This window comes from Tursiops truncatus, chromosome 2 (assembly GCF_011762595.2).
Source record: "Tursiops truncatus isolate mTurTru1 chromosome 2, mTurTru1.mat.Y, whole genome shotgun sequence".
NCBI classification, from domain to species: domain Eukaryota; kingdom Metazoa; phylum Chordata; class Mammalia; order Artiodactyla; family Delphinidae; genus Tursiops; species Tursiops truncatus.
The window spans coordinates 28,428,021-28,443,544 of NC_047035.1; the positions used below are offsets into that span (position 1 = coordinate 28,428,021).

The 15,524-nt window shown below is 46.0% G+C and overlaps 1 protein-coding gene across 3 annotated transcripts in view; it reads right to left on the reverse strand.

The window, feature by feature from the left end:
- Positions 1 to 11,493: 11,493 nt before the first annotated feature.
- LIN52 (lin-52 DREAM MuvB core complex component) overlaps positions 11,494 to 15,524 on the reverse strand; it is a 120,845-nt gene continuing 116,814 nt past the window's right edge. For 2 of the 3 annotated variants that reach the window (XR_012329905.1, XM_019921229.3), the window contains one exon: positions 11,494 to 13,545. Coding sequence is in view for 1 of the 3 variants with exons in the window: in XM_019921229.3 (XP_019776788.1) it covers positions 13,490 to 13,545 (56 nt within the window). In the remaining 2 variants the exon portion in view is untranslated. Of the gene's footprint in view, positions 13,546 to 13,908; positions 14,168 to 15,524 lie in introns of all 3 variants that reach the window. The other variant, XR_002173480.3, reaches the window with a different exon arrangement.

Below are 15,524 nucleotides of genomic sequence, written 5' to 3' on the forward strand. Positions count from 1 at the left end.
TAGAGTAATGAACGGAATTTTAAGTTTTATTTATTTTTAATTTAAATGGAATTTATGTGGCTAATGGCTACCTATTTGGATAGCACAGAAATCTCTTCAAGGAACCAAACAGCCCAGCCATCCCAGTCTCCATCTAAGGGAATTATCAAACCCAGAGAAACTACCATCAGCACCACTGATAACTCCAGTTACCTACAGTATAGACACAGCCTCTTTGCCAGGAGTGGATGGTGCTAGGAAACTTGGTTATAGAGACAACTGGAGGTCTTTTCTGACAGTATTGGAACTGCACTGGATGGAAGCAAGTCAGGGATGCCAGTAGCTTACCTGGAATGCCATTTCTTTTAGGAAAGGTCACCTGAATAACCCATGTGTCAAAAAGCACGTCTTTGGCTTTAAGATCAGTGGTCAGTTCCAGCTGGGGAGAATTATATAACGCCATAGGTGACAGGAGGCCATGGTTCAGGCATCCATTTGGCAACGGTGCACTGAGAGCCTAAGATGTGTCAGGTTCTGGAGCAACAGGGAAGCACAGACCACTCCCTGGCCCTGGAGCAGCCCACTGTCTCGGGACTGAAATCACAGAGCGGGGTGTAGAGAAGGATGCTCCCTCACAAAAGAGTCAAGCATTGAGATGTCAGGGACTCTTGGAGCTTGACTGACAGCCCGCCCCCATAACAAAGTCACAGAGTGAGGGCCCAGACCACAGCCCCTAGGCCCTTATGCTCAGTTGCTGGTGGAGCGTGGAAGGTAGCTGCCAAAGGAACACATTGACCATCCTCATCCTTCCTTCTGACTCCATAGCCCAGAAGCCAGATGATTCTCCTGTGTTACTGCCCCAAATCACCTCTACGGGGCTGTGGTAGCTTTCATCAATTTCCCTTTAGAGGCTCAGAGGACCCTAAATTCATTTGTTTAAATTGAGGCGTAGTTTACACACAGTAAAGCACATAACTATCTTTTTAAAATTAATTAATTAATGATTTTTGGCTGTGTTGGGTCTCTGTTGCTGCATGCGGGCTTTCTTTAGTTGTGGCGAGCGGGGGCTACTCTTCGTTGTGGTGCGTGGGCTTCTTATTGCGGTGGCTTCTCTTGTTGCGGAGAATGGGCTCTAGGCGAGCGGGCTCAGTAGTTGTGGCTCACAGGCTCTAGAGCACAGGCTCAGTAGTTGTGGCGCACGGGCTTAGTTGCTCTGCGGCATGTGGGATCTTCCTGGACCAGGGCTTGAACCCGTGTCTTCTGAATTGGCAGGTGGATTCTTTTTTTTTTTTTAAGATGTTGGAAGTAGGAGTTTATTAATTTATTTTTGCTGTGTTGGGTCTTCATTTCTGTGCGAGGGCTTTCTCTAGTTGTGGCAAGCGGGGGCCACTCGTCATCGCGGTGCATGGGCCTCTCACTATCGCGGCCTCTCTTGTTGCGGAGCACAGGCTCCAGATGCGCAGGCTCAGTAGTTGTGGCTCACGGGCCTAGCAGGCTCCGTAGTTGTGGCTCACGGGCCTAGTTGCTCTGCGGTATGTGGGATCCTCCCAGGCCAGGGCTCGAACCTGTGTCCCCTGCATTAGCAGGCAGATTCTCAACCTCTGCACCACCAGGGAAGTCCCAAGCACATAACTATTAAATGTACAGCTTGATGAATGTTCACACACACACTCACACATCTACTCCTGTGTAACCACTACTCAGATCAAATAGAGAATATTTCCAACACCCTAGAAGGCTCCTTGTGCCCCTTCCCAGTCAATACCCAAGGTAACCACTATTCTGACCTCTCCCACCCTAGGTTAGTTTCACCTGTTCTAGAACTTCATACAAGTGGAATCATACAGAATGCACTTCTGTGCCTGCCTCAATTGGCTCCTCATTCTTGTTTGCGAGATCCATCCATGTTATTCTGAGGCAGTACAGTAGTTTGTTCTTTATTGCCAATGGCATTCCATTGTAGGAATATATGACAATTTATTTCTTCATTCTCCTATTGATGGGCATTTGGGTTTCTGCCAATTTTTGACTCACATGAATAAAGTCGCTGCCAACATTCTTGCACATCTTTTGGTGGAAGTCAGCACTCACTTCCGTTGGATGTATCCCTGGGAGTGGAATTAACAAAGCCTGTGTATTTCTGAAGGTCACAAGGACTTGGTGACTCCACAGTCACAGCAGTGGGGCTCTGAGGTAGGGGTAGGGAGTCAGCTTTGAGAGTCCTCTTGGGAAACTATGTGCCCCCACTGGCTATGGAGGGGAGAGTAGCTCATATCAGAAAAGAAGGAGGCAGGGAGAAAGCCAAGCAAAGAACCACAACGTGGTTTTCAAATCAAGGCCATATGACAATGACATCAAAAGTGTGTCTACATGAATGGAGGCTGGGAGGACAGGTAAGCCTAGGAAAACAGAAGTCTTTGTTTTGTAGGGTGGAGCAGGTATAAGGAAAAGGCAGGAACAACCAAAGGTCCCAGAGGATTTTTGTTTAATTTACCCCATAGAAAATAAATTTCTTTTAATTTCCTCCTTGGTAACCCAAATATCATGTTTGCCTCAAACAGGCTATAAAGCTCAGTACTTGCCCGCTGGAACATATCTAGCCCTGCAGGAGGCTCCCTCCACTTCCTTCCTAGCAAGTCTCCTGACACGAGTAACCATTCTTCTGATTTCTATCATCATAAACTCATTTGTGCCTATTTTTAAACTTTCTTTACATGGATTCTGACAGTTTATGTCAACATCTACTGGGCATTTATTATGTGTCAAACACACTGCTAATACTCCCATTGCTAGTATTAGCAAGGGTACCTCATTTGATCCTTCTGACAACTTGGTGAAGTCAATATGTTCCGCCTTTAACTGGAGAATAAACCAAGTTCAACAAGGCTAAGAATCCTACCCGAGGCCACAAAGCTATCAAGCGGCAGAGCCTGGATTCAAACTACAGTGACCAACCATCACATTAGCTGGACTGTCCCTTGTCCCAGGAAACCCCTGAGTCCCAAGTGAACTGGACGGTTAGACACCCTAGTTCAAACCTGATTGGAGTCTTAATCATCAGGCTGGGCTCTCTTCCTTTGGCTTAAGATTTCACCAGACAGTGCCTGTGTTGTTAGCACAATCTCATGGGGAATGTTTGTCTCAAAAAACCTCTGTGAGGGCTTCCCTGGTGGCGCAGTGGTTGAGAGTCCGCCTGCCAATGCAGGGGACACGGGTTCGTGCCCTGGTCCGGGAAGATCCCACATGCCATGGAGCGGCTGGGCCCGTGAGACATGGCCGCTAAGCCTGCGCGTCCGGAGCCTGTGCTCCGCAACGGGAGAGGCCACAACAGTGAGGGGCCCGCGTACCGCAAAAAAAAAAAAAAAACCTCTGTGATATCAGGATTTTACCTGGTTTTGTTTCTTTTTTTGGTTTTGTTCCATTCTGAAGAAAGATTTCCTTGAAAGTAGATCTGGGTTGGGTAAAAACAAAATTATTCATATTAAAAGAGAATTCTGGGCTTCCCTGGTGGTGCAGTGGTTGGGAGTCCGCCTGCCGATGCAGGGGACACGGGTTTGTGCCCCGGTCTGGGGGGATCCCGCATGCTGCAGAGCGGCTGGGCCCGTGGGCCGTGGCCGCTGAGCCTGCACGTCCTGAGCCTGTGCTCCGCGGCGAGAGAGGCCGCAGCGGTGAGAGGCCCGCGTATAGAGGAAAAAAAAAAAAAAGAATTCTAACATATCAATCCACCAAAGAAGGTTTTTTTTTTTTCCAGCATCCATGCACTGAAAAAGAATTTTAAGACAGTCCCTGACTTTAAGAAGTTTATAATTTATTTGGGGAAGTTAAGAGGAAAACACAGTGAATAAAATTAGAGGGTAACTAACAGTAATAATAATCACTCACCTCTGAGTGCTTACTTACTATGTGCCAGAGGCCTTACCTTATATATTCTATCTCATTTAAACCTCTCAATACAGCTATGAGATACTTACTGCGGCTATACCCAGGCTTGGTGAGGTTAAATGATTTGCTCAAGGGAAAAAAATCATTGAACTTTATGTATGCATCCTTAAGACTTTTGCACTTAATATAAGTGAGTTATACCTCCAAGCCATGCTTATTGAATGGGAAACCACTGAAGATGGGGGGAAATGTTCTTTCCTCTGCTTTTGAATATCCTGTTCCCAATAATTTTGGGCAAAGTTTAAAAATGTGTTTTGACTTGTTTCATTTTAGTCATTCAGGTCAAAATGGCATTTTTAGCCTCAGTGACGAGTGCAAATAGGCACAGCGTGTGGCTGTGAAGTCAGAGCCCAGCCTTGCTGGAGGCCCAGGAGCTGACACAGGTCAACAGGCCAGAGCAACCTGCGTGGCCCCCAGGCTGCACACACCGTTGGCCTCAGACTTCCTGCTGTAGTCAGTCCTGCCAGGAACACACCAGGGTATTTGTCCCCTGGGTCCTCAAGGCCAGCTCCTCTGTCTCTCCAACACACCCCAAACCTTATCCCCTCACTCAGCCGCCTGACCCTGCCACCCATCTCTGCTTTCCAGGTTTGTGCTCCCCCACCCAGAAGCACCTCCATCATCCCTTCCTGACATGCCGACTTTCATTTCCCTAGGGCGAATCTCATTTGACAATCTCCTGCCCATATTTCTAAGCTCTCTGGGTCTTGGCGTGCTATTTCTCTGTCCTCTCTGGGGTTTGTAACACCAATCATCTGCAAGTTTCATTAGCATGCTGTTTACCCCTGTCTTTCAGATCATTAATGAAGATGCAAAGTGAGACACCAATTCTCCTGGCTCCCACCACGTGCCCCCTCCCATGCCCGGTGCTGCTAGAATCATTATCCTTCCTGGTGTGACAGGGTCAGAACCAAACCAATTTGCATCAATCTTTGGTGATCTTGTGAAGTGTTGCCTGCCCTGCAATCCTCATGTTGTAACAACGGCTTCAGCTGTCTGTCCTGGAGTTCCCCCCTTCTTCTTCGGAGGGCTGATCAGGTCTGGCCGACACAGCTCATGCTAAAAGCCCCAGAGCTAAGGGAACGGTTAGGCAGGATTCAGGGCTGCACGTGGCTGACACTTTCCCTTTGTTTTGAACCCTGAGCTGGACAGAAAATAGCATCTCTGGGAAACAGGATGGACAAGTGCACATAGTGGCAAAGTGGAGGAGGGAGTGGGTGTGGCAGGCACAAAATTTTTCTTTCTCATCATGACATCTATTTCTGCTGAAGATAAATGAGGGGCAAGACTCCTTTGGACCTTCCAAGGCCTAATCAGATGCCTGGGCTTGTATATTCCAGCCTCCTGAGGCTGGGATGAATGAGTCATTCCTCGGGGACAAAGTCCATTCTTCTCCATGATTTTTGTATGTCCTCTGGCCCTGATGCTTTCATCTTTTCTTTATCAGTTCCATGACTCTGTATCTCATCTCGCAGAGAAACTGACTTTATATACACACTTGTCTGCCCATAAAGGTGAGAACCACCTACACATCCCTTGAGTCCCTCAGATCCCAGCTTGCAGGAAAGACACTTCATTCCCTTTCTCGATGGTGCAGTTCCTCTGTCTGGCTGTCTGTGATGAAAATATGGGTGTCACTCCAGGCTCTGTCCTGATCCATGCCTACTCCTCTGACCCCTACGTCATCTTTTTTTCCTTCTCTCCCAGTTGGGAAGGGGAAAGTGAGCAGGAAGAAAGCAGAGAATGAAACTCTCACAAACACAATATATGAAGTAGTATTTTACAGGCCCTAGCATTCAAATTTTAGGGGAAATTCAGCCTAAAGAGTCTACAGCAAAATTAGGTGGATATATTTTTCTCAGTGTAGGGATGGACTGAGGACAAAGTTATTTTGCAACTCGGACCAAACACCTACTGAGTGAAGATTTTTCTGTTCCAGAGCAAAGGCTCTATGGAGTAATGAGGTGGGATGGGCCATGGGACTGGGTATGGTTAGGGAACAAGTAGTTTTTATCCACATTACATGTGATGGAGTAGAGAGTCTAGGGCAGGGCTGGATGCTCTAGGTGCTCAGTAAACACTTAAAGGTTTACAGATAGACATTTTCAAACACAAGATCTAACGTCATTACAATAAACAAATGTCATCAATGAACTGAGTGTGTGTGTGTGTGTGTGTGTGTGTATGCCCGCACACATGCATGTTGACAGGCTGGGCTGATAGGGCATTTTAAGACTTGTCTATCTATACACCCAGCTCCAGAGGTGTTTTTCTTCCTGTATTATGGAAGCAACACATGCTTCTGTACAGAGTTTGGAAAATGTAGAGGAAAATGAAAATTACCCATAATCCTCCAACCAGGCAGCAAGCACTCTTACCACCTTGGTCTATTTCCTCCCCCACATACTGGAGATCGTGCTGCATTTATAATTTTTAATAATCCTTCTATTTTGATAATCTCGCTATTTTCACTTACTCTTATGACAAATCATTTCTCCCGTGATGCTGTAACCTCTCTGCAAACCTACTAAGTGGCTGCACAGTAGTTCACTATGTGAACGCACCATAATACGCTCAATAGTTACAGGTTTGAAGGACCTTCGGGCCAGTTGCTTTGGGTAAGCAGGGCTGATGACAGCAGTAAGATGATGGAGGCAGCAGCAGCTGAGACAGACGCAAGGGATCAGGAGCCAAGGAAGAAGCTCTCGGGAGCTCTGCTTTCCCACGAGCCACCCTGTTCCTCAGAGACCACTTCTGGTTCTGACCCTCGCGTACCCTCCTGGCCCTGCCCCGGGCTTTGCCAGTGGCCGCAGTCAGTGTTTCTCATTTCCACTCAGTCTCAAGTCACTGACTTTTCCAACTTGACTCTTCTCAGCTGCTCCTTTGTGTGGAGCCGCTGGCTTGGGCTGGCTCGGCTGCATCTGGGAAGGTCCTGGGATGTGACCTTTAGCCCTGCTTGACCCTGAGGCCTCGGGCTGTGGAGTCAGGCCAGGCTGCTCTCCATAGACTCCCAGAGAGGAAGAAGCCGAGAAGAGGCTGCCCGGGGGCCCCAGGCCCAAGTGGACCTCACTCAGCCCTGGAAAGGGAGCAACTGGAATAGGGGTGGAGAGTTGGGGGCAGGGGTGGGAAGGACAGAGCAAAACAGGGAGGAGCATTCCTGTGCAGTGACTAGAATACCACGGATGCTTAGAATATATTAGGACCACCAAGACTAGCGAGGCACGATGACTCAAGGCTTATTTTGCCAGGCTCAACATCAGCTCAGAAACCTGTCAACGTCACAAAGAATACCTTTCCCTCCCTTGCTTATCAGCAGCAAATGGTCTTCCATGGCCGTCGTCTGTGCAGTCAACAGTGGTATCTGCTGCGTGTCCGTACCAGCACGGTCTGCCTCAGAGGGCGGAAGGATGGGGGCAGGAGAAGTAGTCAGTAAACTGTCAGTCCTCCTGAAGAGTTGAGAAATGGGTTTTTGGCTTAACTGACTATTCAAGGTAATCAAAAGTTATCATATTTTCCCTTTAAGGATTATCAATTTTTAACAACTATGAGTAAAATAAAAAATTAAACATGGGTAAGATATGCCATGCACTGTTCTAAACACTTGCAAGTACTAATTTAATCTCCACAGTAACCACAGGAGTTAGGTGCATTGGACCCATTCCATAAATGGGTAAACTGAGGCACAGAGAGGTTAAGCAATTTACCCAAAGTCACATAGCTAGCAGATGGCAGAAACAAGATTTGGACCCAGGCAGCCTGACATCAGGGTCTTGCTCTTATCCATGATGCTAGGCTGCTTCTTTAAAATGGACGTGGTCCTGAGGACACTGAGGCTCAGAGAGAAGTGACTTGCACAAGCGCATCCTTCTCTCCCTCAAATACAAGCTCTTACTATACCTTAGACCAGCAACAAGGCCATGAACACTGAGTATCATGGAGTTCATCCTTTCTTTCCACAAATCCTTATTAAGTGCCTATTATGTGCCAGATACTGTTGTGAGTTCTGTTTACAAACAAAGAAACTATAGGAGACTGAACAAATTTGGATTAATTCTTTGACATCTCTCAAAAGTTATTTAAATAGTCAAATCTTATTACCTCTCCGTGTCTCGGATAGAGAAGATGGAAAAACAACAAAGCAACTTTGATTACTTGGGTTTTCTGGCTCCTTGGATTCTAGATAATTGAGTGTTTTCTGGTTTTGGAGGTCACTTTCAGAAGCATCAAGTACAGGTCAAAACACAAAGCAGAGGGCAGGATAAAGATGAAAACGTGTATGAGTCCAACTCAGCTCAGAGCTTGAGTTTAGCTGAGGTTCCAGCCGCCACTCTCCTCTGCATTCATTTGTCCCTGACCAAGTTCATAGCTATATCACCCCCAGTAATCCCTGTAATGGGCTGTAATCCTGGGGGGGAGCTGTTTCTGTTTATTAAATGGCCAACCTCTGAGCCACATGGAGTATGGCCAGTTGTGGCTTCTTGCCCCGGCAGCTGATGGGCCACTTTTCTGTTTTAAAAACCAGGAATCTTCCAGGATAGAGAATGGAGATAGCAGGCAGGGGGTGGGGAAGAGGTGGTGGGTGCTGGAAGCGAGGGCCCCTTCCAGGTCATGAGCTCTCTGAGAGCAGAATTCACGCGCGTGCTGTGGGTTTGCTATCCTTGAGATCGTAACTACAGTTGAACAGGACTTCGATGTCGTTCCAGGGTTGGTGCCATAGTTATAGCTGCCCGTGACGCCACCATTGTGGACCACTGAGGCGGGACGAGGAGATCAAATGGGGACAAAAGGCAGAAGGTGGGGAACGAACAAGGCAGAGTGGGCATCCCCTGACGGTCAGGAATTCTCCGTGCTTCAGCCCCAGCTCAGGGACCAGGCGGCACCCAGGGCAGTTCTCTCAAGCCAACTACCTCTTCCCTCTCTGCCCTCAGCCCCAGTGTCTACTTGGAGTTGGGGAAAGACTGCAGCAGCTGCTTGTTTAGAGACCCTGTCCCCTCACTGTGCCCCCTCCCCCCGCATCTGTCTTCTGGTTAGAGTTGTGTGAAGCGGAAGACAATTTGGGGCTTATTAGTGTCCCAGGGAGACATGTAACTTGTGTTGCTGGGACCCAAACAGCAAGAGTCTTAGCAGCAAACTCCAGCCGAGAAAAGACTGAGGAATTGTCTCACCTAATTACGGGGAATGGCCCTCTTTGTGTTTGCGATTCGGTACGGTTGTCCGATCGCTTTTGATCGCTTTTCTCCATTTGCTGGCTCAGGCTATGCTGGAATTGTGCTAATTAGGAGAGAAATGGACAGAGTGATCCTGTCAGCCCTGGTTACTGGTGGGGACAAAGCGGAATATTATTCTGAGGCAATGTTTTGTGAGGGCCCTTCTTCCAGGTCTCATTAGGAGGAAGGGGCCCACAGGAGGGGAAGGTTCCAAATGCCTGGCCCGTCTAATGGAGCATTGGGGTGTTCATGTGCTAATTAACAGGTTCTGCCAGCATTCGGGAGCCTCATGGTGCACCTGGTGCCACCTGAAGCCCCCAACCACTGCTGCTCCGGAAGAAAGTGTTGGGCACAGGGTGGGAAGGCCGGTGGCCTCTTTAAGCAGAGTCAGGGACACATCCCCAAAGTACCCCAGAGCCTAAAGACATAGGAAAAGTCAGTTACCGGCCAGTCAGAACTTCATGCGCTGGGAGAGACCACTCATTGCCCACTCTTTGGGGCTGAGGGGGTACAAGGTCCTCTGGTGAAATGAAGCCCATGTAAGGGCAGGTAGTCCTGTAGTTCTCAAAGGATGAAGAAAACAGAAACTGCAGAACATAATCAAATGCTTGGAGATGGAGTCTGTGCAGAAGTTGAGCGCTGGTATGAAACCCTGTTATCTGATCCCTGGGACCATCACCGTGGCCCACTGCCCATTTCCTCCCTTCCTGCTCTGCATTAACCTTCCTGTGATGCCTTAATCCTGGAGGAAACAGAAGGGACCAGAGCATCCCACTGAAAATGAAATTCCTTGGCTTTATTATAAAGCCCTTATGGAAGTCCAAACACCCTTCGGAAGCCACAGGGGCAATGGAATGACTTTCACCAGCTTCGTTTTCACTGCTCTGATTTGGGTGAGTTCAGAAGACAGAGGAGCTAAAATAACCTGCAGCCAGAGGACCAAAAACAAGGAGCAGTTAGCAGTTGTCCATTTAAAAAAATACAATCAGTAGGTAACAAAAAGATAAATTAATGATAGCATTTTGATATCAATGCAATTGATAGCCTGTGAACTTCTACTGCTCCAACAATGAAAAGAAAGCCAAGCAAATCAGCTGAGGCCTAAAACCTGAGAGACGGAAGAGAGCAAGAAGCAATGAGACCGTTGGTGAGAACAGCTTAGAATAAGAATTTGCAGATGTGCCTCCAGGCACCAGTGCTATGCTTCTCAGGACTGGTGCTCCTCACGGGCGGCAGATGCGAGGCATGGATGGTATGTGGAACAGCAAAAGAAAAGAGAAGACAAACCTATAGGCAAATGATACTTATTTATGCGAAAAATCATCTCTAAAGATTTAGAGCAGCATATTTGTCATGCTGTACCTTTTCAGTCAATCAACCAGCCATGCTTTTCTAGATCAGAGAAATCTACTGTCCACCCAGATGTCTTCTTGGGAAACAATGCTGAATCAATGATGCTAAGCAATTTGCTTTCCTTGAACGGGAATGTTTTTTCTAAAAGGGCATATGCTCTGGTCTGGAGCAGGTACACCATCAGTGGGTGAAAGCAGTAGTACTGATTAGCACTTCCTCTTTAGTTCCTGAACAGAGTTGTAAAGAAATGCTTACTAACGGTTTTCGCAGGTGGCAGAGAAATATTTGCTTTTGATCTGTCACGTTTAACTGGAAGCATGCAAACAGGTAGGTCATGAACCCCCAGTTCAAAGAAGACACTGACAAAGAACTAGATGTGTGGGAGACAGCCACAATCTCAGAGAGCAGATAATTTAGCGGGGCAATTAAGACATGTACTCAGATGACTTAAATATAAGGTGGACTGTAGTAATCAGAGTCATAAGGAGGTATACATAAATGCTGTAGGAATGGAGGGGGAAGGATTATGTCCAGCTGGATCATGCGGGGTTTACAGGAAGGATAGGTTGATGTGTAGGAAAAGGATGCAAGACTTTCTAGGCACTCAATGGCAAGAACAAAGGCATGTAAGTGAGGAATTGGGAACTGTTCAGATTAACTGGAACAGAGATTTCATATACTGGAGAGAAAGGAAACCAAACTGGAGGGTTGATTAGGATTAGATGTAGAGAGTTTTAAATGCCAGGATGATGGATCTAGACTTTATTAGTAGAGGAGGCGAGGTATTAAAGATTTTTAAACACTGTTTAGGGAGGTGAGCAGTAATGAGCTGGGTGCCTGGTAGGACAGAATGGCAGCTAGAGACCACGCAGTAGATGACCATAAAGCCCCACACCACCCACTGTGATATTAAAGGGAAGATAGTGGGTCATCTGCCATTATAGTTGTGCTTTCTGACGAGGTCTGTGCTTTAAATGTGCAAGTTGGCCTTTTGAGGAAAAACTCACTCTCCTATAAAAGGGAAATATTTATTATGATGACATAGACACCACCATATACAAAGTACAGTCCTCTAACACCCTGAAATACATACATGCACACATTGTACATAAATTTATATTATCAATATAAAAATACATCATTAACATCTCTAAGGACGGCAAATACAAAACCAATAAATATCACAATTCTAAAACATCTACTTACATTAAGTGCTGGTGAATAAGATGACAGTAAAAGGAAGAGGCCAAAGCAGACCAAAAAACCAACTACATAGCTTCAGTTTACAGACTGGAGTTGGTTTGGGGGAGGTATCCCAATGTTATCCAATCCATATGTTTCTCAATTTCCCCAAGCACTTAGAAGTGCCTGACGTCATCAACTCTCAAAAACAGAGCAAAGTTAGAATTTGACATTATGGCACTAGTTTTTGCACACCCCCCTTTCTCTCTCTCTCCCCATCTTTCACATTCTTTAACCGCATTTAAGATAAAGGAATGTCAATAATAAGCTTTACTTAAAATCAAAGCCTCTATAGCCTAACCTTCTATATAGCACCCAAGCAGAATGTTTTCCTTCTCATACTCTCCTTTATGTCTTGTGTTAAATTCCACCCCACTTATCAATAGGTAAAATTGCATGGATGGTCAAATGGTGCAAATGAGAGAAAAATCCAACCTTAACTCTAGCATGGGAAACAAGGCAGAAGTGTCAGAAAATGGTTAATGAACCAGCTATTAAACTGAATAGTTTTGTGCCCTAGCAGACACTCGGGACCAAAACCTTGACCACAACATTCCTTGTGTCCAAACACCAACACACTACTGCCACATGGATGTTCTTTTCATAAAGTTTAGGAAACCCCATGTGCTTCTACAAACAACAGAGCCGGGGGCTGGCTTATAAGACAAAATAAGGAGAACATGTATAATCAATTTTACCCACGGGCTAGATTTTCAGGTTTTAACGTAGAGACAGATAACTGGCAAAGAGCTCCATAAGAGTTGTAAAGTCAGGGAATTCTCTTTTTCTTGTGTGTGTGTGTGTTTCTGTCACATGGCTGGAATATCTAATCTGTGCTGTGAGATGGGACAAGGGGGGCAAAACATTGCCACCATTCCACAGCACATTCCTTTAAGGTCAAGCAGAGTTTCTAGTTTTTAATCAAATGGGAACTCCTGCAAGCAGTCCCCTTCTCCTATCTTTCAGGCCATACTGACTTTCTCACTTGAATCTGTAACAGATTAACTAGAACTCAAAAGTCCTTTCTGTTACCTTTAAGTTGGTCTGGAGGTCTAGAACCCAATGCAACCCTACATATGCCTTTCACTGTACAAGCTAATCCCAGGAGGGACCTGATTCACAGGGATCCCCTTCCCTGGAGTCAGACTGATGGTGGGGGCTGGGAGGTGGGGAATGCAAGGCATTGGGGGATGGGACTCTCTTGAGAGATGTAGAATTTTAAAAGCATTTCTCCAGCTGGGGATTCCTGGAACCTAGTATACAGTGGTGAGCCTGCAGGCCAAGCTGCATGGTCTGGTCCAGAATCTAATTGGTCTCTGGTCTCCTTGCATCATAAACACCTCCTAAGAGATCAAGTACAATTCAAAAGAACTTGTCCCATCAACACATCTCAACTGACTTTGCTATCACTGAATCAAATCAACTGTAAGATCCTGGAGCTCCAGAATCATTTCCGGAAACGAGAAAGCAGGACTTTGACCTTTAAGAATGATATACCTTCTGGTGTTACCAACATCCGAGGCTGAGATGGTCACAGTCTAGAAGCTGAATGAATAACTGCACCACAGATCCTTGGATAGAGCAGATTCTTCTCTTGCCGCCGAATGTCCTCAGAAGCGCAGAGTGCCAGGAGCAGGGGAGAGGGTCAGTCCTGGAGGTGCACCCTCCGGCCTCTGGGCAGGAAGCAGTGAGGTGCACGTCATCAGAACTGCACTGGGAGGGAAGCACGGTTCCAGTCCCCAGGGCATCCTGTCCGCAAGCAGCTGCTACTTCTTGGGCTTCTCTAGAATGTTGAGGAATTTCCCCCGTGTCATCTCTCTGGCTGGAATCACAAAGCAAATGAAAGATAAATGAAGACCTAAAATCTGAAAAAGCGTTCACAGGAAGACTTAATTTAAGAATGCAGATTGATTTAAATTGTATACAAAGTTGCTACCATAACAGATTCAATCTCTACTAACCTCCAAAATGGGAGAAAAACAAACCACTATTGACAACAAACTGTACCAAACTGTTCTGAAGTTGGTAATTACTATAACGCGCAGGCCAACTGGGGAAATCTTTATCATTTACCCTTGGGTTTGCTCTTGGAGGCTAAAATCCAACCAAGATTAGATTAGAGTCTTTTCTGGATTGTTGGTCTCTGGACATTTATAATCTCAAATCAAAATTAGAGATTATTTACCCCATCTCTCAGCAGTGGTAGTCCCTGGATACTGTAATGTAACAGAGTTTATATTCCCTCAGTGCAGTTCATCTGTGGATGGAGTAATAAAGTAGGGTGTATAGAGCTTTGGTCTTCTCTCTCTTGGCATTGTCAGTCCTTAGATATTTAATATAGCCAGGCAAGGTTTATGTGTCTTTTTCTCACTTTCAGCACCATCAATCTTTGAATGCTGTAGTTACAAGAGGGTTTATACAGCTACTTTCCTACATATGAGGCTCTGAAATGAAAGTAAAACATTTCTCAGTTACAAGACCCACTCCAGAAGCCCCCCATTTTAGCTCTGTCAAGCAAATCCTCAAAAGTTGTACGTGGCATAACCCCCTTCATCCTCATCCCCACAAGATCATCTTTTTATGTCTCTTAAATGGATGTAACAGTGCTGAAAGTTTCCAGTGGCTGGCCTGGGGGCCAGAAGTCTTCTGGAACCATGCAGTGAACACACAGCAGGCTATGGTGCCCTGTGGCTTCCAAGGACGTGTCTCCATCTTGGCCAAACGAGTGAGGTGGCTAGGGAGGCACCTGCAGGGGTGAGAAGGACCTTCACCCTAGCCTCCTTGCTTCCCTTCCCCGGTGCAGAACAAATGGTGCTAGATGAATGGGCTCCCACTCCCCCACCCCACCATCTACATTTAATAGTTCTTGGTTTATTTGTACAAGGAAGAAATAAAACAATACAAACTTTGTAACCAGGAAAGCTTTTGGTAACTGCAGTCTATACATTCCCCATCTTTCACAAGTTCCAAAGCTCCAACAAAGGGAAAGGAAATCCCATTAACTAGGAATGGAAGCCCCAGCGTTGGGCTTGTCTCATGTGCCCTCAACCGTACCCTGGCCCAAATCAAACTGACCATTCCTTCCTTAGTGGGTTTACGCCAAATCCCATACATACAAAGTTCCTATAAGACTTGCAATTACTTGTTGATATACTTGTCTTCCTCCATGGAAGTCGAAGAACTGAGGGCAGAGATTGTGTTTTATTATTCTTTTTATCACCAGCACCTAGCATAGTGCTGGACCCGGTATCTGCTGAATAAATGTTGGCTGGATGAATGATAATATACAAAAGAACTAGAACCAAGTAGGAACAGAGTAAAGTTAGTTTCCTTCCATTTCACAGACAAACAATAAGACTTGTTAGTGACCCTCATTGCTCCATTCTCTACATTGTGGGATTCTTTTAAAATTTACCTTGCTTATTCAGCAAGAAAAGTCATTTCCCTTGATGGAAGTAGTGCCAGATTCATGGAGAGATCCAGGGACAAGGACTAACTACTCTAGAAGAAATCCAAACAAGTATTTTATTGCCCAGGGGAGGGAGCATGGATTTCTTTCAGAGAACACAGGATCTGAATGCAGTTTAAGTTCCAACTCTAATATTTATCAGCTGGGCGAGACCTTGAGATGGGAAAGATCTCTGCGCCTCAGTTTCTTCATCTGTAAAATGAGTAGCATATTAATGCCACCTGCCCCGCCCTCTAGGGTATTCAGCCATGCTCATGCTTGGTATAGTGGTATTATTAACACAACGCCTTTCAGAGGAGGGTAAGTAGTCTATTGCTTCTCTTGCATGCAGT